Here is a 22354-nt window from a genome sequence, read left to right as displayed (position 1 = left end):
TCTAGATAATTTTACCCTCGCTAACTCGAACTCCCGATAACTCGAACCTATGTCAATTTCCCTTGAAGGTTCGAGTTATCGGGAGTCGACTTAGCGGGAGGTTCGAGTTATCGGGAGTCGACTGTAATATCTGTTCGCATGGCGTTAATAACGTGGGCCGAGTTGTTCAAAGCCCGATTTAGCTAAACCTGGGTTAACGTGAACTTTAATTCGTAACCCTTTGACCCTTGAAGACACCCCGGGCCTATGGGCACGCTTACACATATGGTGTACATTTTGCTCTAAAAAAGGGGCCAAAGGCACATTCTAGGCCCCAGGTCTCCTCCACTATTTCGAGAAACAACGTGATTCAAAATGGCGGCTGTTGTAGTTGTTATCTGGTGATTTATAAAAGTGGCGCCCTTCTACACAGACATGGAAGAAAGTCATCGAATTGTGATGGAAACACGACCTAATCAATAGAGGTCCTTCAAAAAAGATTTTTGTCCCTCAGTTATGACTTGGAAAACATGAAAAGCTCGGTTAACTTTTAATCGTGGATTAACGTTATATTAATCGGCTTTCGAACAACTGGGCTCTGAAAAATCTGGATTGAGTCGTTAAAAAAATCTGCAGTTGTTCGGGCAAAATGTCAGGTCATATAAACTTCGTAACACTGGAAAACTAATTCCTTTCTTTTCAAATATGTAGTTAAAAATGCTAAAAAAAAGGTCAGCTAGCATTTTCTTAAAACCAACAACAACTGGTAAATTTGGGAATAAAATTTAATTTCTAAAACTATCTGCAATTAAAATTGTCAGCTAAAGCATCCTATGAAATCAACCTGAAAACTTCACCAGAAAATGGCAAAAAAGCAACTCGCATCAAATCCTTCCGCGCGCTTTTTATTTTGTTTGTATATCCCACTTATCTTGGGTGGAAGGCAAAAAATAATTTTTATAATAGAGTGTCGAAAATTAAACCGCACTCAAAGCAAAGTAAATACCCTGACCAATCACACGAGGAAGAGGAATGCCACGCATATTTCTAAAATCTCATAAATTCAGAACAATAAATTTTGGGATGCTTTTTTTCACCGGAAGTCATAAAATCAATGGCGGCATTTTATTAAGGTCTATTATGACACTCTCTTAGTTTCTAGCTTCTCAGCTTCATCTTAATTGCTGAATATCAAAGTTTTTCGTTTATTGTTCTTTATAAGACCGCTGGTGAGTGAAACGTGACTTTCGGAGACATAAAATTCGGTGATCTTACGTGACAAGAGTCCCCGGATCTTTCGGTTCCATGATTCAACGCGAGGATACAGGAAGCAGTCAGTTTGTTCGTAAATTTCTCAAGCCCGGTTCAAGTCAATCTCTTTTATGTTCAGATCAGAGTGCTCCAAATTTTCCTTGAACAACGTAGTCACCTCGTGCAATGATACTGCGCTTTTACAAGAGAGCTCACAAGTTTTAAATAGAACATGAGTACCATTCGAAGCAAATGGCCAGATATTAACATCCCCGACAATTTGTCATTGACTCAGTTCATTTTCCAGAACTTTGATGAGTATGGAGACAGACAAGCTATTGTACGTAAGACACAATTTAATTCGTTCTTTGTTTTACCTCAACATTTGAATGTGCCAGCTATATCGACATTTTATAGTCTGATGAAAGCTGGACCGTGTTATTGATTATTGTTGAATTTTGCATACGAGGTCACGTTATATATTTTCAGTTCTTGTCTAACACAGATCGTCTTTCATCTATGATGCCAAAAATTAGGAATTGTACTTATGTTCAGAATACTTTTTAACAATAATATCATGCTGTGGCGAAAAAACGGAACAATTTGTGCCTTTTTGAGCAAAGAAGCTCACGTTTATTTAATTTCCTATTCATATCTGAACGGACTCAGACAGGAATTCGTCTTCGGAGACGGAACACTCGTCTGATTTGAATTCGGTGTAGGACGAGTTTCCCGTCACAAAAAAACATTTTCCCTTCTAAAACGGCGGAAAAATCAGAGGAGATACTCGTCTTTAATAGACCGGCGGAAAACCGTCTTAAATTCATATTAAACGGGTTTCTGTCGGACGGAATTCCGTATAGGCCTAGTTCAGCTGCAAGTTTCCCGTCGTCTTGATATGAAATCGGATAATATGTAAGACAAATGAGGTAGTGTGGGCTTAAGAGAGTAGTGATGTTTCTTATTGTTTGGCATGAAAATAAACGAGTAAGAATACTCCAAGTACTTTAAAAGTCGACCAAAAGGTTTCGAAATTCATGCTTTCTTGCAAATGATCGTCGATTTCTTTGCAAAGCAAATGGGCTGAAGTTGGGTTACGTGACATCTTCAAACATTACAATTGTTAATGTATACGACTCAGAAGTGCACTCAAACCTTAAGGAAATCGAGCCTTCGTGAACGAAATGCACGTGGAAATTATAAAAACTACAATGAATACACTGGAAATTACAACGAAAAAGGCCGAGAAGGGACTTCAAACATTATCCAGACGAAAATTTAACTCCTGTACATAGAGACTGACAAACGCGTTCAATTTTCCCCTCGTTTGATGCTTTAAAAACTGGTAAATTAAACGCGCTGAAAATCTAGGAAAATCCTCTTAGGAAGGAGTTAAACAAAGTTCGTGCCCTAATTCGAACCAAATGCGGAATGAGATGTACATGGAGAGTTCCTTTTGCCGTGGTCAATTCTTTTTGGGTTGTTTGGGTTTGTGTTGCCTTTGTTCAAAACTGAGTTAATGAAATTACGAACAAAAAAACAACATCAACAACAACAACAACAACAACGAAAAAACAATAAGTTTCTGTTTTTCCACTGAAAAAACTTTGTCATTTCCACTAAACTTACTCTTAAGCCACCATCATCATTATCATCATCATCGTCTTTATTTTCAACGTTTTTTACCATAACAGATCGACGCCGAGTCCGGGCGATTTTTCACCTTCAGTCAGCTTAAGGACCAAACATACCGTTTTAGTTATGGCCTGGCCAGAAGAGGCTTTAAACAGGGTGACGTCATGGCCATGTATCTTCCAAATGTCATAGAATATCCGATCATCTTCTTCGGCGCCGCGATCATAGGTGGAATAATCACGACAGTCAACCCTAAGTCTTCACACGAGGACCTTGCTCGCTACCTTAAACTCTCCCGTGCAAAATATCTTGTTACCACTCCTTCGCTTGCGAAGAAGGCTTTCAGTGCAGGCGTGTTGAAAGAAATGCGTTCCGTGTTTGTGATTGGACAAGCAGAAGACTGTGAGTCAATTTCTTCTCTTCTATTCGAAGACGGAGCCGCATCCACCTATCTAGACTTTGTGAAAATCTACCCAAAGAAGGATGTAGTGGCTTTGCCATTCTCAAGTGGGACGACTGGTGTTTCTAAAGGTGTTATGCTGACGCACTACAATCTGATAGCGCAAATACGTGTCCTCTTTGGAAATGATGCACGACCCGAGCGAGACGCAGGAGGGGTTCTAAGTGTGTTACCGCTCTACCACATTTACGGCTTAACAGTAATAATGGCAGGACGGCTGCATATTGGAAGTAAGATTGTCCTGCTCTCGCGCTTCGAGCCAAACGCGTTTCTTCGAGCTATTCAAGACTACAAGGTCAGTGTAATTGGGAGAGAGGGTACCCGAGGGATATTGTATGCCTCAGTCAGGGGAGGTGTGACTTCGGGAAGGATGGAGGGGTTTGGTAGAGAGGGGGTAATACGCCGCAGAATACTTGGTAGAGCATTTTCCATTCCAGATCCTTGAAACCCGTAACTAGTCTTTAAGCCATATTTCAGAGGACACCCCACCCCTTGAAATCCTAGAGAAATGAGTCCACTTGTACTCAGTGGAATGACAGGGAACATGGAATCACAAGCTTGCACAATCGGAAAGAGCCAGTGAAGTGACCGTTAAATTCGTGCGTAGTAGCAAATCAATAATGATAATGATAATGATAATGATCATGATCATGATCATGATCATTATAATGATAATAATAATGATAATTATAATGATAATGATAATGATAATGATTATGATAATGATAATGATGATAATAATAATGATGATAGTAATAGTAATCGTTGGAACCCAGTAGTGACATTTTAGGCGCGTGTTTTGGGAGTGGTTTTGATTCGATAAATGAAGTAGGCCTTTCCATTTATATAATTTCTCATTTATTAGTATTTTTTTTTCAACATTTATCACCAAGTTATTTAGGGTTAGATTTAATTAATTTTAAGTACGGAATAGTTTTAATAGAGCAGTTTAGCTCCTCTAAGGCCACATAGGCTACGCTGTGCGCCCCGTGGTGTGGTTCATGATTAGCATTCCTACATTTTACACTGCAAAATAATAATAATAATAATAATAATAATAATAATAATAATAATAATAATAATAATAATAATAATATAAGTAAATAATAAACGTTTAGTTACATTTGTCCAAGCTAGCTCCTGAACCTTACAAACTTGTGCACCAGGTCCGCTGACATAATCCTCCAATACCAGGCACAAGTTAAACCGTCGATTCCTGTACCCAGCTTACTGTAGTACCACATGAACAGCACCAAACGGCTCCTGACAGCACCAGTTGTTGTTGTTTTTTGTTCCTGCTTATCACCAAAGCCAGTCAAGCGGGATGCTACCTTAGGTTATCTTGACTCAGACTTTTTATTTTTGTTTTTCGTTTCTCCTTCTTCTTCTTCTTCTTCTCCTCCTCCTCCTCCTCTTCCTCCTCCTCCTCCTCCTCCTCCTCCTCCTCCTCCTCCTCCTTCTTCTTCTTCTTCTTCTTCTTCTTCTTCTTCTTCTTCTTCTTCTTCTTCTTCTTCTTCTTCTTTTACAAGTGACAAACGCTCCTCTGGTCCCTCCCCTGGTGTTATTTTTGGTCAAGCATCCGCTGGTAGACAAGTTCGACTTGTCAAGTCTCAAGTCCATCTCCTCAGGTGCTGCCCCTCTCCCTCAAGAGCTTGCTACAGGTGTAGCTAAGAGGATACCCAGCGTGGGAAACGTTAGACAAGGTCAGGACCGGCTAAATGAAGAAAAACTGTTGCAGATGTTCCCGCACGTTTTGCAGGAAGCAATATATGATACCAGCAGCGCGGATGAATCAATTGGCGGGAAGACATTTAAAAGAGTTTTAACGTCACCTGAAAATCCCTCGCGCTCCACTCGCTTCCTTGCGCGCCCTTTCCCCGAAAGGAAACACTTCAGGCTGTTAAGAGTCAGTTATTAGTCCCACGCGAGCAAGGACAATCTTGTGTCTTTCGGGAGCGAAATATATACAGTCAACTCTCGCCTTGCGGACACCTCGCTATTACGGACACCCCGATAATACGGACAGCAGCTAAATCCCCGGCAAAAATAGAGTACAGACATTTGACTGAAATAAATTCTCGCTATTACGGACTCTCGCTATTAAGGACACTAACTCGCGGTCCCGAGGGTGTCCGCAATAAAGGCAGTTGACTGTAACAAGGTCGGAAAGCACGAGGAATAGTCCCGACGATACTTCTAGGTTTTCACGTCGCGATCACAACGAAAAGCCTTCCAACCACATATGCGCGCATTTGGTGTGCTTCTGCCATTATTAAGCTGCGTGCTGTTCCTTTGTTAATTTCTCTAGGTTTTGGAATGACAGAATTGAGTGGAGCTTCCCACGTGCCAGGTCCTCCTGATGGCAAAGATATTCTTGGTTCTATAGGTGTTCTGTTACCAAACTTGGAATGTAAGGTATATGGAAATAGCCTATATGACACGCACATTAGAAGCGGAGAGAGGAAGGGGAAACGGATATGATCTCCCCTTTCTTTCTCTTAATCGCGCTTCATGTTCCCTGCTTAAGCTGACTTCTCTCTCCTTCCCATATATGTGCCTGAGATACCGTATTGACAAAGGCCAAATAGAGGGTTGTAGTAATGTTTTCTCAATATTTCACTGTATCAGTTTCTATGTAACAAAATGTGAGCTGCATGATATAGTTCATCTACAATGGAATAGCATCTTATCCAGTGGAAAACAGCAACTGGAATTGGATAGGAAGAATTAGCGAAACTCTTAACTGTCGGCTGAGAAATGCTGCCTTCTTTAAGTGCAATCACCGAGAACGGGGAACTGATAGCTGAGAAAAAGGGCCAGAAATATAAATTTTAACTGATAGCTAAGAAATGGCCGAAAATTTAACTGATAACTGACTGAGATCCCAGCCCCCCTTTGCTGATCTGCTCTAACAACTAACACTGGGTTTACGTATCGTTTGCTTTCGTTTGATGTTTTTCCTTCCTTTACAGATTATCGATCTTGATACTGGTAGAACCCTGGGACCAAACGAAGGCGGAGAAATGTGTATAAGGGGACCAACAGTAATGAAAGGTGAGAGAAAGAAAATGCGTAGATGGAAGAATGAATACAATCGATCTTTTGAATCACCTTGGAATGCAAACAGTCCACAGTACTCATACTGGCTGGTGGTCTTATTCACTCAAAGCCATGGCTTGAATTACAGAGGTGCATAAACGAGCTGCAATCTCGTACCCAGAGTCCTCAGGCTCTTTGGCCAGCGGTTGGTCGCCAGGAGAGACTCTGGGGTACTGGAATTTTATTACCGCAGGATTTCTGCAGTGAAACAATGCAAACTGCTACGAGGCAGCCAATAAAAAAATTTAAATTTTTTGAATTCTCCAGAGTCTCTCCTGGAGACCAACCGCCGGCCAAAGAGCCTGAGGACTCTGGGTACAAGATTGAACGAGCTGGGGAGGGAATAAGCTATTCTGAAGGGTTGCAAGGTGGGAATCGCGAGGGATAGCAGCTGGGCTCAGCATTGAAATTTGAACATTATCTGAACAATTCCTTTTAGGAAAGTTACAAATTTAATGGATTTAGTGATTAAAGATGACGTCAGAAAATTCGGCGAACATGGACACCTCCCTATTAAACGAGATGGGGAGAGGGAGGGGATTGAGATCGGACTTAAAGGAGCTTATGACAGTGCCATCAGTCCATTCGAGACTTCCCACCACCGGACTCATGAATAAGGGGAAGGGAGGATAGTCTTTGTGATCTGGCATGTTACTCTGAATTATACAATGAACTGTGTAAAACTCGCGTTTTCATTGGTCTAGAGGAGTGTGTGATTAGAGTATAGACGCACGATTGACGTCATCGAGTGGTGTGACCGGAGCACGTGATCAGAGTCTAGAGTCCAGCCAGAGTAACTGGTCAACAAAGTTTTTGCGAGTAGCTGACAAACACGGCAAATTTTCGCAGGAAAGGAAAACTGCCCAATAAAAAAAAAATTGGACAAAGACCGTTGAGAGTGATCTCAACCAGGACAAAAAAGCTAGAACTTTGTTGTGACGTGAAAAGGAAACAAATATTTGTCGAAATATGTCGCTGATAGAAATCCGGTAATGGCGAGTAATCGATTACAAATCGCAGTGAATCGAAGCGACTTACGTGCTGTAATATTTTGGGGTCAGGATTTCCTTCTGGGATAAAGGTTAGTTTTGAAAATATTGTTAGTGAAATTCTTTCGGATTATACTCTAATTTAGAAGATCACAATTGCATGTGTGTAGTAGTCTAAAACTTAGTTTGCTGGAAAGTTTTTGACTCAGCTCAGTCAACGCGATGCTCGCTCGAAATGTGTTGAAATGTCTTGGTTATTGTATAAAACAAATAGATTCCATTTTGCCGTGGGTCTGTACTCTGATAACGCACAGAGGACGTCAAAACGTGGTGAGAACATCAGTCACGCCACTCGCCTGCGGCTCGTAGCGTACTTCTTTGTTCTCACCACGTTTTGACGTCATCCGTGCGTTATCAGAGTACAGACGCACGGCAAAATGGAATCTATTTGTTAAACATAATGTTTACGGCGAAAATAACCAATCACGTGATCGCAAATTTCCCGCCATTTTTACGTGTGCGGTCTTTCGTTTTCTATTTTATGCAATGGGTCAGCTTTTATACGCTAACAGACAGAAGAGTTAAAGACAAAAGACCAAGAAGATGAACTGATGTTTGGCTGTCACTTTATGGAGTAACGCCAAAACATCTCAAGAAAACCACATTAAACAAGTCACCGCTTTAGCTGATTCTAAGGAAGCTATTTTAGAAAGAAAAAGAGAGCTACTATCTCACAGGGAAATCATTTTTTACTGAGTTGGAGTGAAGCTTACGAAGGAAACCTTCACGTTTTACTCTGGGGGCGAATTTACGTTTACCGAGTTACCTATAGAACACGAAAATAAAATCTTTTTGCTGATGGAATATGATGGAAACATTCTATTAACAGCATTCAGTTTTTCAGGTTACTTAGACAACCCAGAAGCCACCGCGCAGACAATTGATAGTGAAGGCTGGCTTCATACAGGAGACATCGCACACTACGACGAAGATGAATATTTTTTTATTGTTGGTCGACTGAAAGAACTTATCAAGTATAAGGGATTTCAGGTAACAACCAGCCAAACATATTTTTCTCTTTCCATTTTACATTTGCCTCTTTGATCAAATACTCTTAACCGTAACCTAAAGTGCAACTAAATTAAAAAGTTTCTAATGTTTTCGTTTAGAAGAAATCAAAGAAGATGAACAATACCACAGGAATCTGTTGAGGAAAATGCTCCTCTGCTGTCATTTGTGTGGTCACACCCTTTGATTTTCACAGACTCAACCGTAGTTCCACCTCGCCCATTGCCACAAGTACGCTATGCTGTACGGAGCCGGCCGGACAGTAGCCCATTGTCATCAAAATCTTTCTTTGGCATTGCTCGTAATTTGTTCGTGCTTACTTTCCAGGTTCCTCCCGCCGAGCTCGAAGAGGTATTGATTACTCACCCGAACGTCGATGACGTGGCAGTGGTCGGTGTACCCGATGTTGAAGCCGGAGAGCTGCCGAAGGCTTTCGTGGTCCGTCGTGGAAACGTGACGGCAGAAGAAATCAAAGAATTCGTGGCCACGAAAGTCTCACCACATAAAAAGCTGAGGGGTGGGGTGGAATTCGTTGACCAAATACCAAAATCTCCCAGTGGAAAAATACTTCGTCGCCTTCTCAACAGAAAAGCATGTCCTTAGTAAAATTCGTGGCTTTTTGAGATTGTCTATGTAGGCATTGGTAGCCAGCGTGGCTAAGTGCTCAGAAATGGTAGACTGTGATGCCAATTAGTATCGTTAGCATGGTTAGGACCTCGACCTAGTATCGTTGAATTCTGGTATCGAAGAAATTTTGGGTAACATTGTTTATAGCTTGGTAACAGCAACGTACTCGGTTTATTCAAACGAGACATTTTTTTTATTTGGTTAATAAAATTATTTTCATATGTACGTAAATTATGATCATCCGTAGTCTTGAGAACGACTCTCGTTTGAGGTGACATTGACTGACGTTTCGACAACCTGAGCGGAAGTCATCTTCAGAGCCAAGTAAATTGTGGAACGTCAGTAGATGGTATAAATGTCGCTGGCTGTTGACCTGATTGGTCAAGAAAGTCGAGAGGTTACTGATCGTTTGTCAGTAAGCTGTGATGGTATTGGCTATAAAGACTGAAAAGTGATTGGTGCGTTTTGATCCGTGTTTTGTTAGTCAAACGGTTGGTCTGTTGTTGGTAAAATTGCCTATTGTTTGTCTGTTTTGTGAGATAGATAAATACTGAGATAGGTATTTTATTAGTATGTACATGGTAGCCATTGGCTAAATTACGTACAATAACTGTATATACTAAGGGGAAAAAAAGCTTAAAAAAATGCTAGAGATACTAAAAATATTTATAAGATATACAACCTAATATACATTCTTATTGTTGTTAATTAAATTACACTGAAAGTTAATAAAACTATTCTTTGTACGATTAGTCTTATAACTAAGATCAAACATTCGGCTTTGCCTAAAGTTGTACTTAGGGGTATGTCTTGGGGGAAGCAAGAGGTGTAGTTTATGCTCTTTGTCGTCTAAGATTTTTGTTGATGTCAATAAGTCGTTTGTAAGGTGCAGGTTGTTTTAGGCAACGGTTGGGTGGCGTTTGTTCTGAGTTAGTAAACCAGCCTTTCAGAGTGAGCCGTTGATAGTAATTTGTACTGTAGGTAACGCACTTGGCAGAATCCCAGTCGATTCTGTGGTTTGTTTTTAAATGGTGTTCAGCAATGTGTGATTGTTGCATCTAGTTGATTACTCCGATGACGTTGCAGTCATCGGTGTTCTCCATATTGAAGCCTAAGAGCTGCCGAAGGATTTCCTGGTCCGTCGTGTAATTAGTCTACTGCGCAGCCATTCTTAGTGGGGAGGAGCGTTGCATGACGACACTACGAACGGCTCAGGAGACTATCGTGAAATATGACAGTGGCGCATGTATAATTATGTTCGGACTGTGCAGAAATCTTTCCCGCTTGATCTGTTGTCCTGTATCTTTGAGTTTCGCTTTTTCTTCTGCATGTTATCCCTGTTTCCGTTCCGATTCAATTCGAATTGTCCAACCAGTCTGACAAGTCTACTTGGTCCCAGTTCTATGCCTGTTAAAAATTCCTGCGTAGAACTGGGCTGCGATTCATCCAGGGGTGAGCTAGTAAAGCGGGGATATATGCAGAGGAAGACGTGGAAATCGAAGACACAGGACAACTGAACTGACGCAAAAATGATAGGTTCATTGAAGTTTCTATGAAATTCAGCTCAATTGGTCGACCCCCATGTTTCCCTCTGCACAGAGTACGTCAGTGGATTGCGTGACTTTCCCCCAAGCTTTTGGCTCCATGATTCAACGCGCGTATGAGTGGTCCACAGGCTACCCAAGCTCGAGCTTTGGGCGATGTACCAGCGGTCACGGCGTAAATCGAGTATATCCTCAAATCAAATGCACCTTAGTTCCCTGAAAAAAATAGATTCAACGTAAAAACCAAGTCAACGAAGCCGCCTCGGATGCACTTTACAGCTTGTCCAAAAGAGGGCTCGCAATTTTCAAGACAGACATGACAACCATTCGAAGCAAATGGCCTGACATAAACATCCCCGACAATTTATCATTGACTCAGTTCGTTTTCCAAAACTTTGATGAGTATGGAGACAGACAAGCTATTGTACGTAAGCATAGCTCCTTATTTTGTTGTACCGTATCATTTGACTGTGTTGTCTTGCCTTGTTCTGTATCGGCGTTTTGTATATGCTCGAGGCCACGCGATCAGATCTTCTTTCATATATAATATTTTAATATCATTAAAAAACGAATCATCGTATAGTGCAATTCCAGGAATTGGCTTTAGCGGTCATGGTATATGAGCCATTGTACCAGGCCTGAGAAATAGCAACTATCAAATTGTCTTCTGGTTGTTCCTGCAATTAAAAGCAAAATCAGCAAGATCTAGAAAATAAGATTTCTTGATTGTTTTAATAAAACAATGATTGCACTCACGCTTGTTGGATATGTGATGATTACAGCCAACTTGGCGCTATGTGCCTCACTGGCTATCTATCATCTGATATCCAGTGCGCGCTCATGAAATAATAGGCCTTATCACGGTTTTCGACGCCATTTTGACGAGTAGGCAAAAAGGTTTGAAATAACAGTGTTTGTATGGAAATCCGATGTCAAATAATTTTCATAAAACATCGCTTCTGAAAAATTCACGAATTGGAGACTTTTGGCACTAGGGATTGGAGGGATGTAGCTGTGCCAGAAAGCGTCCAGTCATGTTTTGAACTTTCCATACATTTGTCTGTATAGCGAACCAGCTGTGAACTGCTACTAAAAATAGTTCGTGGGAAAAAAATACGGGGAAATGTATGGAAAGTTCGGATTTCCATACAAACATACAAACAACAAACACTGTTATTTCAAGCCTGTTTGCCTACTCGTCAATATGGCGTTGAAAACCGTGATAAGGCCTATTGTTAAATAAGCTTAATAGGAGTGATCAGGAATTTAAGTATTTATCTAATTTGGCTGTGGATGGCTAGGGTGGAAATTGATGGCGATTTTATTAAGTTCTAATCTTTCAGCTGTGCATGTTAGAGAAGTCACTGAAGAACTAATTACACTTTGTTTTTCCTCCAAGAGATCACTTCAATATCGTCCTCCCAGATCTCTAAGGGCAATTTTGTGTTAGAGGAAAGGTTTTTTGTTAAATAGTTGAGCAGTTTTGATCAAAACACAACAAACTCACTGTAACAGTGCCTTTAAGGCACAACTGTCAGTAGAAGACATTATGCAGTGATATCCTGACTAAACTGAGATTCAGTCACACTAACCCTACTTTAGTCCCATAATGTGCAGTTCCAGAAAAAAAATCAATACCAGGCCCGTCAACTCTCCCGGATAATCCAGGAGTCTCCAGATTTTGAACCGTATCTCCCGGTCTCCAGATTTATGTCTGTAATCTCCCGGATAATAATATTGACGAAGTTTGCTATTTGTTGTAGACTGGACTTTCTGACAAGGAAATCTGAAATGTTTAGCGTTGTTTTAGGTACTGTTTAATTGACGCCCCCCCCCCCCCCCCCCACTGAACCTGGCCTGCCCTTGATGTGACGCCTCTGTAAGGCGTTTTATTATTGCTGGCAGGGGAAGTCATTTTCTCCATATTTGAAGACGCACTGTGGGGCAATTCAGACATCCCTGAATACCCACCCTGAGGAAGGTCATCAGAAATTCCTAGGGGGGTGGGGGTCTTAAAAGCCAAAATTTTGGAAGCAAAGTATGAAGCTAAACTGGAATTTCCTGGGGAGAGGAGGGGTGCAAAACAAAAAACCTTCCATGGGTGGAGTATGGATATTTTCTGGAACTGCACATTCAGGTTGAAATATACCAGAAATCCTTGAAATAACTTTTCTTTTCATAATCTCTGTATAGATATGTACCTGTATAATAATGAAACAACAAGAAACTGTTTAAACCTTTAAACCCTAATATCAAAGAGGAGCAAATTCTCCTATCTTGTCCCCATACTTTTCTTATAGTAGTACCATGGAGAAATTAATTAAATATCATGAAAATTCACTTTGGGTGATCATATCCTCAAATCTCCTGACCTCAGGGGTTGAATAAGCATTGATATTACAAGGAGGAATTTGATGCTGAATACTGTTAAGGCTTAAAGGGTTAACAGATAGCCATACCAGGGCAAAATAAACATGATTGATTTTACAGTAAGGATGTAATGTTAACAAGACCGAACCATTTTTTTTTGTATGTTTCTACAGGTACAAAATATATATCTTTTGGCTATTCAAAGTGACACTAAAATTAGGTGACAGTCTGCTCCTTTAAATCCTACCATCCAAAAGGACAGCTGAGGAGTGCTAGAAACGAGAATCTGAACTGACACGATTATCTGAAATTATTGGCAATTCCAATGATTATGGCACAATGTTTCTTTAACAGGGTGTGCATTGATAAAAAGGAAAAGTAACCAGGAAAAAGTAAAACTGGCTCAATTGTATAACACAATGAATAACTGAATTTCAAGCTCCATACAGACTGTGGAGTTTGAATGAACCCATAAATATTAAGCTTTAAACTCTTTTAATTCTTGTATAGCTGTGTTTTACTCAGCTGCTGAAATTAAATGGCACATAAACAATATTTTTTACATATTTGCATGAAGGCAATCTCAACAGTTTTCTCAATTATTTCTTTACTATATGAATGGCGTTTTGGGATAATGTTTTCTTAACTGGGCCTGTTCAAAAATTTCCAGTGTCTGATTGCTTAGTAAAAACCACCATCTGGAGACGCAGTCTCTTTATTCAATGAAGTAGCTCTACCAAAAATCACAGCATGGTTTGCAATACACTTTTGTGTCTCAAGTGCTTTTCACATGTTTTCAATCTGGCAACTTCTATTTCAGAAATGTAGAAACGATTGATGTATATATGTTTATGTGAATTTTAGCTTATATCCTTTTAGTACAGTATTTACTGTTTTCTTTCTGAATTATTTACCTATTGAAACTTCTAGTATAGTATTTTATTTTTTACTGTTTCAGAAGTATACCAATTAAAGATTAAAGGCACCTCTCCCCCCCCCCAGGGGCCTGTTTTGCACTATATTTAAGTCTCAAACCATTTAGCGCAGAGCCGCTAATTGGAGACACTCTCCAGATCGAATTGAAATTTGGAAATGTTGGTTTTTAACGAGAGATGAAAACCGAAGTACCCAGAAAAAACCTCTCGGAGAGAGGACGAGAACCAACAACAAAACTCAACCCACGTATGACGCCGAGTCTCGTAATCGAACCCCGGCCACATTGGAGGGAGAAGAGTGCTCTCACCTCTGCGCCATCCCTGCTGCCCAGAACTGAGCTTACATTGTGAGGATATTATTTCTTTTTTGTCTCCTATAGATCGACGCTGGGTCCGGGCGATTTTTCACCTTCGCTCAGCTTAAAGACCAAACACACCGTTTTAGTTATGGCCTGGCCAGAAGAGGCTTTAAACAGGGTGACGTCATGGCCATGTATCTTCCAAATGTCATAGAATATCCGATCATCTTCTTCGGCGCCGCGATCATAGGTGGAATAATCGCGACAGTCAACCCTAAGTCTTCACACGAGGACCTTGCTCGCTACCTACAACTCTCCCGTGCAAAATATCTTGTTACCACTCCTTCGCTTGCGGAGAAGGCTTTCAGTGCAGGCGTGTTGAAAGGAATGCGTTCCGTATTTGTGATTGGACAAGCGCAAGACTGTGAGTCAATTTCTTCTCTTCTATCCGAAGATGGAGCCGCATTCTCAGACGATGTGAAAATCGACCCAAAGAAGGATGTAGTTGCTTTACCATTCTCAAGTGGGACGACAGGTGTTTCTAAAGGTGTTATGCTGACGCACTACAATCTGATAGCGGAAGTGCGTATCCTTTTTAAAGATGGTCCACCACTTGAGGATGTAGGGGTAGTTTTAAATGTGTTACCCCTCTACCACATTTACGGCTTAGCAATAATAATGGCAGGACGGCTGCATGTTGGAAGTAAGATTGTCCTGCTCTCGCGCTTCGAACCAAACACGTTTCTTCGAGCTATTCAAGACTACAAGGTCAGTCCACTTAGTAGACGGGTGTTACAGCGCAGGATATTGCATACTACAGCAATAGAAGCCGCCCTCGCAGACGCTCTTTTGGCTCGTCACGCAACCTTTCCTCCACACGCATTGCGTGAGGAGCCAAAAGAGCGTTTGCGAGGACGGCTTCTATTGCTGTAGCATGCAATATCCTCCGCTGGAAGCTAAAGTAATGGCTGAGGAAGTGCGACTACCGGCTGAAGAAATCCGTCCCAGAATTTGCGATAGGGGCGCCTTTATTTTATCTCTAAGCCATATTTCAGGACACTCCCTATCCTCAATTCTTTACAATTCTGGTGGACTCAGTGCAATGCTAGAGAACACGGAATGACAAGCTTTCATGGCTTGGAAGTTCAAGATTTACTGGATAAACTGAGACGTCATATAGACAGACAGAATTGTCCCGAAAATAGTTACAAAACTTATCGAGGCGGGACAAGACGAATACAGGAGCACTTTAGAAAAGTAACAAGAACTTACAAATACAGATATGCAAAAACTTTACGTAGTAACAGATTTAAAAGCATTTTACGTAGTTTACAGAATAAAAGTAGACAGACAGGCAGAAAGAGAGACTGGTTTTATTGAAATTACTTTGCAGAAAAAACACTGAATTGCGTAACTTTTAGAAGCATTTTCTGAATAATTACAATAGATCGATAAGCTAATAAAAGTACAATAAAAGTGTAAATCATCTAACGACAGTTTTTTAATTAAAAATAATTAATATTTTTTTTAAAAAAATCGGATTAAGCATACTGTGCATCATTACAGCTGCGAATGATAAACGACTCTGAAAACCTTTTTGTCCTAGTTACGGGAATGACAAAGATTCTTTGTTTCCTAAGTCACCTGGAGAAGATTTCTTTTACGATATACAGCAATCAATCAAGTGCACGTGAATGTTACGTTTTTTTTTTGTTTTCATAAAGTCAGTCGCTCATCACAAAAATAGATGTTTACTTGCATTTGACCAAGCCAGTCCGCTTAGCGAACCTTGAAAAAAGTCTAAAAAAAAAAAAACCTTAATCGGATGATGTTTTTGATTAGAGGTTATGTTTTCCCATTTCTTCCCCAGGTGACAAATGCTCCTCTGGTCCCTCCCCTGGTGTTATTTTTGGCAAAGCATCCTCTGGTAGACAAGTTCGACTTGTCCAGTCTCAAGTCTATCTCCTCAGGTGCCGCTGCTCTCTCTCAGGAACTGGAAAGAGGCGTAGCTAGGAGGATACCCAACGTGGACACAGTTAGACAAGGTTAGGACAGGGTATTTGCGGGAGAAAAAGTTTGGTAGACTGGTAGACACGTTTTGAAAGCAAAATTTGCGCCGCGAAAGCAACAATGTCAGTGTTTAGTATATACTATTCCAATGAATAGTGTTTTTCACACGCTTTGATTGGCTATTCAAACGCTAGGTAGTGTTCACCTTCAGGTATCGTCCTTTGGGTTCCGCGTGCGAGGTTCATCGCTAATTTGTAAGAAATAAAGTGACTGATTGGGGCGGGCCAGGAGCGCATTACTTGGGCGTACAGCTCCTATGCCAGCCTATGTCACGGTGTTTCAAGATCTGTCTATTTTTAGATACTCATGGAAATGCTATTTCCCGCGACAATGTAAATACTGGTTCACACGAGAATTATGCAAAGCATGAGACATGGTTATTAAGGATGTGTATCTTTGGGAAAATCCGAATCCGGAGTTTTGATCCAAGATCACTCGGATCATGGTGCATCAAAGGAACCGACGAATCCTTACCCTGAGTGGATTTGTTGGTGCCTTTAATACACCATGATCCGAGTGATCTTGGATCAGAAATCCTTATTCGGATTTTCTTAATGAAACGCACCCTTAGGCTCCCGTTGGAGGCTGAATTTGTGGGAACTTCAAGCTAAAATAAATAGGTCTATAAAAACACCGTTAGACGAAGATATAGGAGTTATATGCTCCGGTGATTGGGCTTCTGGGCTGGCTTAGCATCCCTCGAAACGGAACTGGTTCAATTTGGAGGCTAAACTACATCTTGAATTTACATCGAGCTGTTTTGCAAACTCCCTTAGGGTTTGGAATGACCGAATTGAGTGGAGCTTCTCACAACATAGCTCCTGATGGCAAAATAGTCCCTGGATCAGTGGGTGTTCTGCTACCAAACTTGGAATGCAAGGTATGTGTGAATAACTTGAATGCTGGGCCCAGTTCATGTTACGGAAACCCAGCTGAGCTCTGGCTGTTGTTAGCCACGTGGCTATGCTCGTTGGCTGCACTCCTGATCCATTTTCGTGGGTGATACAGTTTAAGAGGCAAATTTTTTGTCTCTTTTTGGGAGGGGTGGGGGGTGGGGGTGATAAGGTGCTGGTAAAAAAACACATATCGTAAAGATTTTGTACAAAACGGTAGGTCCTGGATTCTGCTTCAATCCTTATATTTTCAATATTCTGCAACAATAACGGGTTGTTCTTGAAACCCAACGGATTGATCCTAGAATGGACACACCAAAACATGGCAAGACACCTTATGGTGTTTACACAATATAGTATCCTTAATCGTGATAGCCCTGACATAGACGAGAACGGAAGCCCATTTGTTAGGCAGAAAACTGAGAGAAAAGAGCTCCATTTAGGCAGAGACAGAACAACCGTTTTGGAGGTTTAGCACAGATCTAATCTCGCATCAAGATCTCATTTGGTTCGGGAATGTCGTACGAGATTAGCACAGATCTGCACTTTTTAGGCCTAAGCACTGATTTGAACGGTTAGCTGTCATTTGTTGTCATGGCTAGCTCTCTGAAATAAGTTAAAATTTACCATAATTTTCCCTCAACTAGCCCTCGTTGGTCTAGTGTATATAGATAGCAGTTATGAAGCAAATGACCAGGCGTACACTATTTTGATTTTAACTTTTTTTACTGTGAAGTTTGAAAGAAGATTTCTGTTGTATAAACATTATAAGGTGTCCAAACTTGTTTTGGAGTATCCATTCTACTAACAACCAATGGAAAAGACCATTAAACGGCATGCGCATTGCAGTACCTGTGGATTTACATTACTACTTCGACATAACAATGTACTGAACTGGTATATCGAAAGCCGATACTCCTTTTTTTTTTTATTAAAAGGCCACTTTTTCAGTTTCTTTCAATCTGAGACTGTTAAACTTGTCCACGCTGCTTCATATTTTGTTTCAGCAAAGTTAATCCATGGTAGATTATACATTTTAGCTCCAAGCGTGTGTGGATGAAATTTAGATTCCTGGATTAACGTGATTGTAATGCTCGAAATTAATAATTAAATCTGCTGCTGCTGCTGTTCGAACTCATTTATTCTTATTCTGTTTAATCTTCACGTAACACAATGGTTTGAAGAATACCGTCAAATAACACCGCGGTCTTGAAAGTTCCCTCGACAGGATTTTGTCTTTTATTTATTTATTTATTTATTTATTTATTTATTTATTTATTTATTTATTTATTTGCAGAACACGATATGGGCGCATTGTAGAGCGGTTCTCTATTGACTTTCGTAAAAACAATACCAAAGTAATTGCTCTGACCATTCAGAAAAGGCGTAAACAGCGCAAGGAACCAATCAGAACTCGAAGGAGATAGACGTGAGCGGCGCAAAGGGCGGGAAAGCAAGTGCGAACAAGTCACGATTACTTTTGCCTTTGCATTTCATTGGTTGAGAAAGTGGCGCGAGTTTTACCAACCAATCACAGCGCGCAGTAGTGCAAACGCCTATTATTTTCGACAATCAATTCAAAACCGCTTTATGTGCTGATTTTACGGGGTTAGGGCTAGGGTTAGGATACGTTTTCTTTTGTTAACCTGAATAATGCATAAGTTTGTTATTATTACATATCACTTACTTTTGATTATTTGTTTTCAGATTATCGATCTTGATACTGGTAGAACCCTGGGGCCAAACCAAGACGGAGAAATGTGTATAAGGGGGCCAACAGTAATGAAAGGTGAGAGAAACGAATCACCGGTGGAATGGAAAGGAGGGTTTTCCATGTGGTTCTGACACTTTAAAGTTCAAATTCTTTGCTTTCGAGTGAGCGGTCTTTAAAATTTCTCCATAGCATGGTGTTTGAAGAATTAAGATTTTCTAATACAATTACGAATAGTGAATATATATCTCACAATATGTCGACCACCTCCCATTTGGCTTGATAGCTCAGTTGGTAGAGGTCAGAGGTCATGGGTTCGAATCCCGTTCAAGCCTGATTTTTTTTTCAGGCTTTCTTTTCCCAACAGCTTAAGTTGCTTAAATAACAGCGAGGGCATTTCTTCTATTTAATTTTCCAAAATTGTGTACCAAAATGGGCGGCGTATGCGACATGTTGCGGTAAATTGGAAAAATCATTTTCCCACCGCCTTTGATACCAATAGCCATGTAAGATCACAATTTGGAAAACTTGCATCTTTTCAGCTACTCTATACTTCTCTTCGCTTGTTAAACTTGTTAATATATGAAAACTCATTGATTTTGCCGTGCGGTAACGGTGATTGTGATGGTATAACAGACCATTTCCGAGTTGCTGTGAACCTCATTATGAAGGCGAGGCTAAGTGCAAAGTTTTTGTTATGAAAATTAGTTTTCATTCATATACAAACCAAACTAATTTTCCTATGTTTTGCACTAGCCTCGCTTTCATAGTGAGGTTCACAGTAACTCGGAAATGGCCTATTTATATTGCATTGTTGTTGTTATATACTTTATTTTTACCCTTGAGTTGAGATGCGCTGTGTAACGTTGTCGGTCACTGATACTGAAACGCTTGGTGCAGTTAAACTTTTTTTCATGATTCCACACGCTAACAGAAAAATTACCTGTGTTTAACAGAATAAACGTGACCTTAGCCTCTGTAATACCAGGGAATACCACCAGCAAGGACCACCTCCTTTACTCTAGCCTGCGTAGCAAGTGTTTCCGTACTGTTTCGGAGCAAAGAAAGACCGAGGAACGAGATTCTCGGCTTTGGCCGCGCGAGAAATGAAACGCTTACTCGCGCCATTTTCGTGCGGTCCTTGCTCGGAAACAGCACGGAAACGCTTGCTATGCAGGCTACCTTTACTCTTCCTTATTAGGCAGGTTAAGAATCACGTTTACAATGAAAACCCCACGTAATCATCACTTTCCCGCCGTTTTCACTGCACGTTTGTCGTCTGTCGTTTGCCCGTTTTAATAGGGAACGTCAGCAACGACGTATGGCGCCGGCAACGAGAACGTCAAATAAGCAATAGGCTTTTATAATCATTAAAACAATAACTCTGCGCGTGCATCACACTTTTTGGTACATTTCTTTGCCGTCACTGCACGTTTAGTGCGTGAAATTTCCTGATAGGGAGTTTCGTGGAGGACGTAAACACACTACGACGAATTTTTCTTTCTCTTTCTAAACTTGGGTGCAAATTCAACTCCAGGAAATTTCACCTACATTCGACATTTACAGCGAGTTGGCCGAATCGCCGTGACGTTTGAGAAAACGCGAATTCATTTTAATAGTGACGTTTTTGCTGCCTTTGCCGTCGTCGTTGCTAAAGTTCTATAATGCCAGAGAGACTCTTTTCTTTGGGTGACGTCTAATATTACATTGCAAAATAACTAGTTGGCTGCCAGCTTAACACAGATATGAAGAAAAAAAGTTTAAGAAGGCGAACTATGATAATATCTAGCTGTTCCCTTAACCGTAACTCCCAAAGCGTCGCCAGAAACCACATTAATTATCTCGCGGTCGCTTCAGTTGATGCTTAGAAAACTGTTTTCTCCCCGAGCAGACAGAGAAAGGAACTTCTGTCGCGCTTGTCAAACTTTTAAGTCGGAGACGTAAAACTTACGAACAAAAAATCTTTACGTTTTGCAAGTCAAACTGACGTTTGTCGGGCTTGCTAGTACTACCTAATCCCTCTATTGATAGAAACTTTCTATAAACACCATTTTAGGTTACTTAGACAACCCAGAAGCCACAGCGCAGACAATTGATCGTGAAGGCTGGCTTCATACGGGAGACATTGCACACTACGACGAAGATGAATATTTCTTTATTGTTGGTCGTTTGAAAGAACTTATCAAGTATAAGGGATTTCAGGTAACATCAGAGGCAGTGTCATCTATTTTTAGTGTCACTGGGAGTGGCTTAAAACCTTATTGTATTTCTATCGACCAAGACGTTAAAATAGTGGTCCAGTTTTGTTAACAGAAAGTGCACAGAAACTAGTATCTTTCATCTTTTGCTGCAGATGGCTAGGATGGAAATGGTTTGTAAACAATTTTGTGTCCGCAAGGCGAGAGTTGACTGTACAACTAAATTAAAACTTTTCCAACTTGTCTTTTCTCTTCTCGTAAATTCTTCTTTTCTGCTTGCTTCTCCTTCCGTCTTTCCAGGTTCCTCCTGCCGAACTCGAAGCGTTATTGATTACTCACCCGAAAATCGACGACGTGGCAGTCATCGGTGTTCCCGATCTTGAGGCCGGAGAGCTGCCGAAGGCTTTCGTGGTCCGTCGTGGAAACGTGACGGCAGAAGAAATCAAAGAATTCGTGGCCAAGAAAGTGCAATCACAGAAAAAGCTGAGAGGTGGAGTGGAATTTGTTGATCAGATTCCAAAATCTCCCAGTGGGAAAATACTACGTCGCCTTCTCCGAGAAAAGGAGAAGCAAAAGAGTCATCTTTAGTAACATGTACACCTCTACGTTCGGGGATTGTCTGTGGTCCTCAAGGCAGCATTTCATAATATCAGGGTTGATCTCGCTGAATTGTACCACATATTGTTTTTAAAGATTACCACATATTTATGTGAAAGATTTCAAACTATAAAACCTTCAAAAGGTATGTTATAAAAAAAGAAACATATCTGTATCGTTGAGTACAGTTGATTGCTGTGTTGTATCTAAGAGATCATCCACAGCAAATGATTTCTCTACGATCACTAATTTACAAACAAGATTTTTAAAAATTAAATAAAACTGGGTGATTTGGTACACCTTACTGTTCTGTTTCGTTGTGTTTCAATGCTCGATGATTTTATCCAAGCGTGCAACCCGTCAAAAATTCATATTTTTAATTGGCTACTTACTGCACTGAGCATCGCTTTACCCAGTTCCTGTAAAGCCTTCACGGCTTTTTCTCTGGGACCACGTGGTCCGAAATGAATTGACAGTACAGAGACGAAAGATAGAGAGAGGCCAAGGAACTAGGCAAAGCTCGGCATTCAAAACAGCTTTCTTAGAAGTAATTTTCCTTTGCAAGTTGGCCTTTGTTAGATCTGCAAGAATTTTTATTTCAAGAGTCTGCACGTCTCGCGCTCGCATTT

The 22354-nt window shown here is 40.7% G+C and overlaps 2 protein-coding genes across 2 annotated transcripts; both read left to right on the top strand.

Moving 5' to 3' along the window:
• The first annotated feature begins 1317 nt into the window (after positions 1-1317).
• Positions 1318-9854, top strand: LOC146478395 (uncharacterized). Its single transcript, XM_085111904.1, has 7 exons — positions 1318-1570; positions 2925-3622; positions 4856-5028; positions 5634-5740; positions 6298-6379; positions 8318-8463; positions 8809-9854. The coding sequence occupies exons 1-7, from the start codon at positions 1463-1465 to the stop codon at positions 9082-9084; spliced, it is 1590 nt and encodes a 529-aa protein (XP_084968030.1). The 5' UTR covers positions 1318-1462; the 3' UTR covers positions 9085-9854.
• A 956-nt stretch (positions 9855-10810) lies between these two features.
• On the top strand, positions 10811-22029 carry LOC146478394 (uncharacterized). The gene is made up of 7 exons (XM_085111725.1): positions 10811-11076; positions 14338-15024; positions 16127-16301; positions 17103-17206; positions 18927-19008; positions 20987-21132; positions 21429-22029. Exons 1-7 carry the CDS (start codon positions 10969-10971, stop codon positions 21714-21716), a joined length of 1590 nt encoding a protein of 529 aa, XP_084967851.1. The 5' UTR covers positions 10811-10968; the 3' UTR covers positions 21717-22029.
• The last annotated feature ends 325 nt before the right edge of the window (positions 22030-22354 follow it).

This window comes from Pavona decussata, unplaced genomic scaffold (genome assembly GCF_977016875.1).
Source record: "Pavona decussata unplaced genomic scaffold, jaPavDecu1.1 SCAFFOLD_64, whole genome shotgun sequence".
NCBI lineage: Eukaryota > Metazoa > Cnidaria > Anthozoa > Scleractinia > Agariciidae > Pavona > Pavona decussata.
The sequence above is the reverse complement of the archived record's forward strand: the minus strand, read 5'-3'. Positions and strand labels throughout refer to the sequence as shown.

Excerpts from the sequence above, each read along its gene's own strand:
- LOC146478395 (XM_085111904.1), top strand. The coding sequence starts at position 1,463 with ATGAGTACCATTCGAAGCAAATGGCCAGATATTAACATCCCCGACAAT. Across the intron at positions 5,741-6,297 it reads TACCAAACTTGGAATGTAAG|ATTATCGATCTTGATACTGG; the intron begins GTATATGGAAAT and ends CTTCCTTTACAG. Across the intron at positions 6,380-8,317 it reads GGGACCAACAGTAATGAAAG|GTTACTTAGACAACCCAGAA; the intron begins GTGAGAGAAAGA and ends TCAGTTTTTCAG.
- LOC146478394 (XM_085111725.1), top strand. The coding sequence starts at position 10,969 with ATGACAACCATTCGAAGCAAATGGCCTGACATAAACATCCCCGACAAT. Across the intron at positions 15,025-16,126 it reads GAGCTATTCAAGACTACAAG|GTGACAAATGCTCCTCTGGT; the intron begins GTCAGTCCACTT and ends TTTCTTCCCCAG. Across the intron at positions 19,009-20,986 it reads GGGGCCAACAGTAATGAAAG|GTTACTTAGACAACCCAGAA; the intron begins GTGAGAGAAACG and ends ACACCATTTTAG.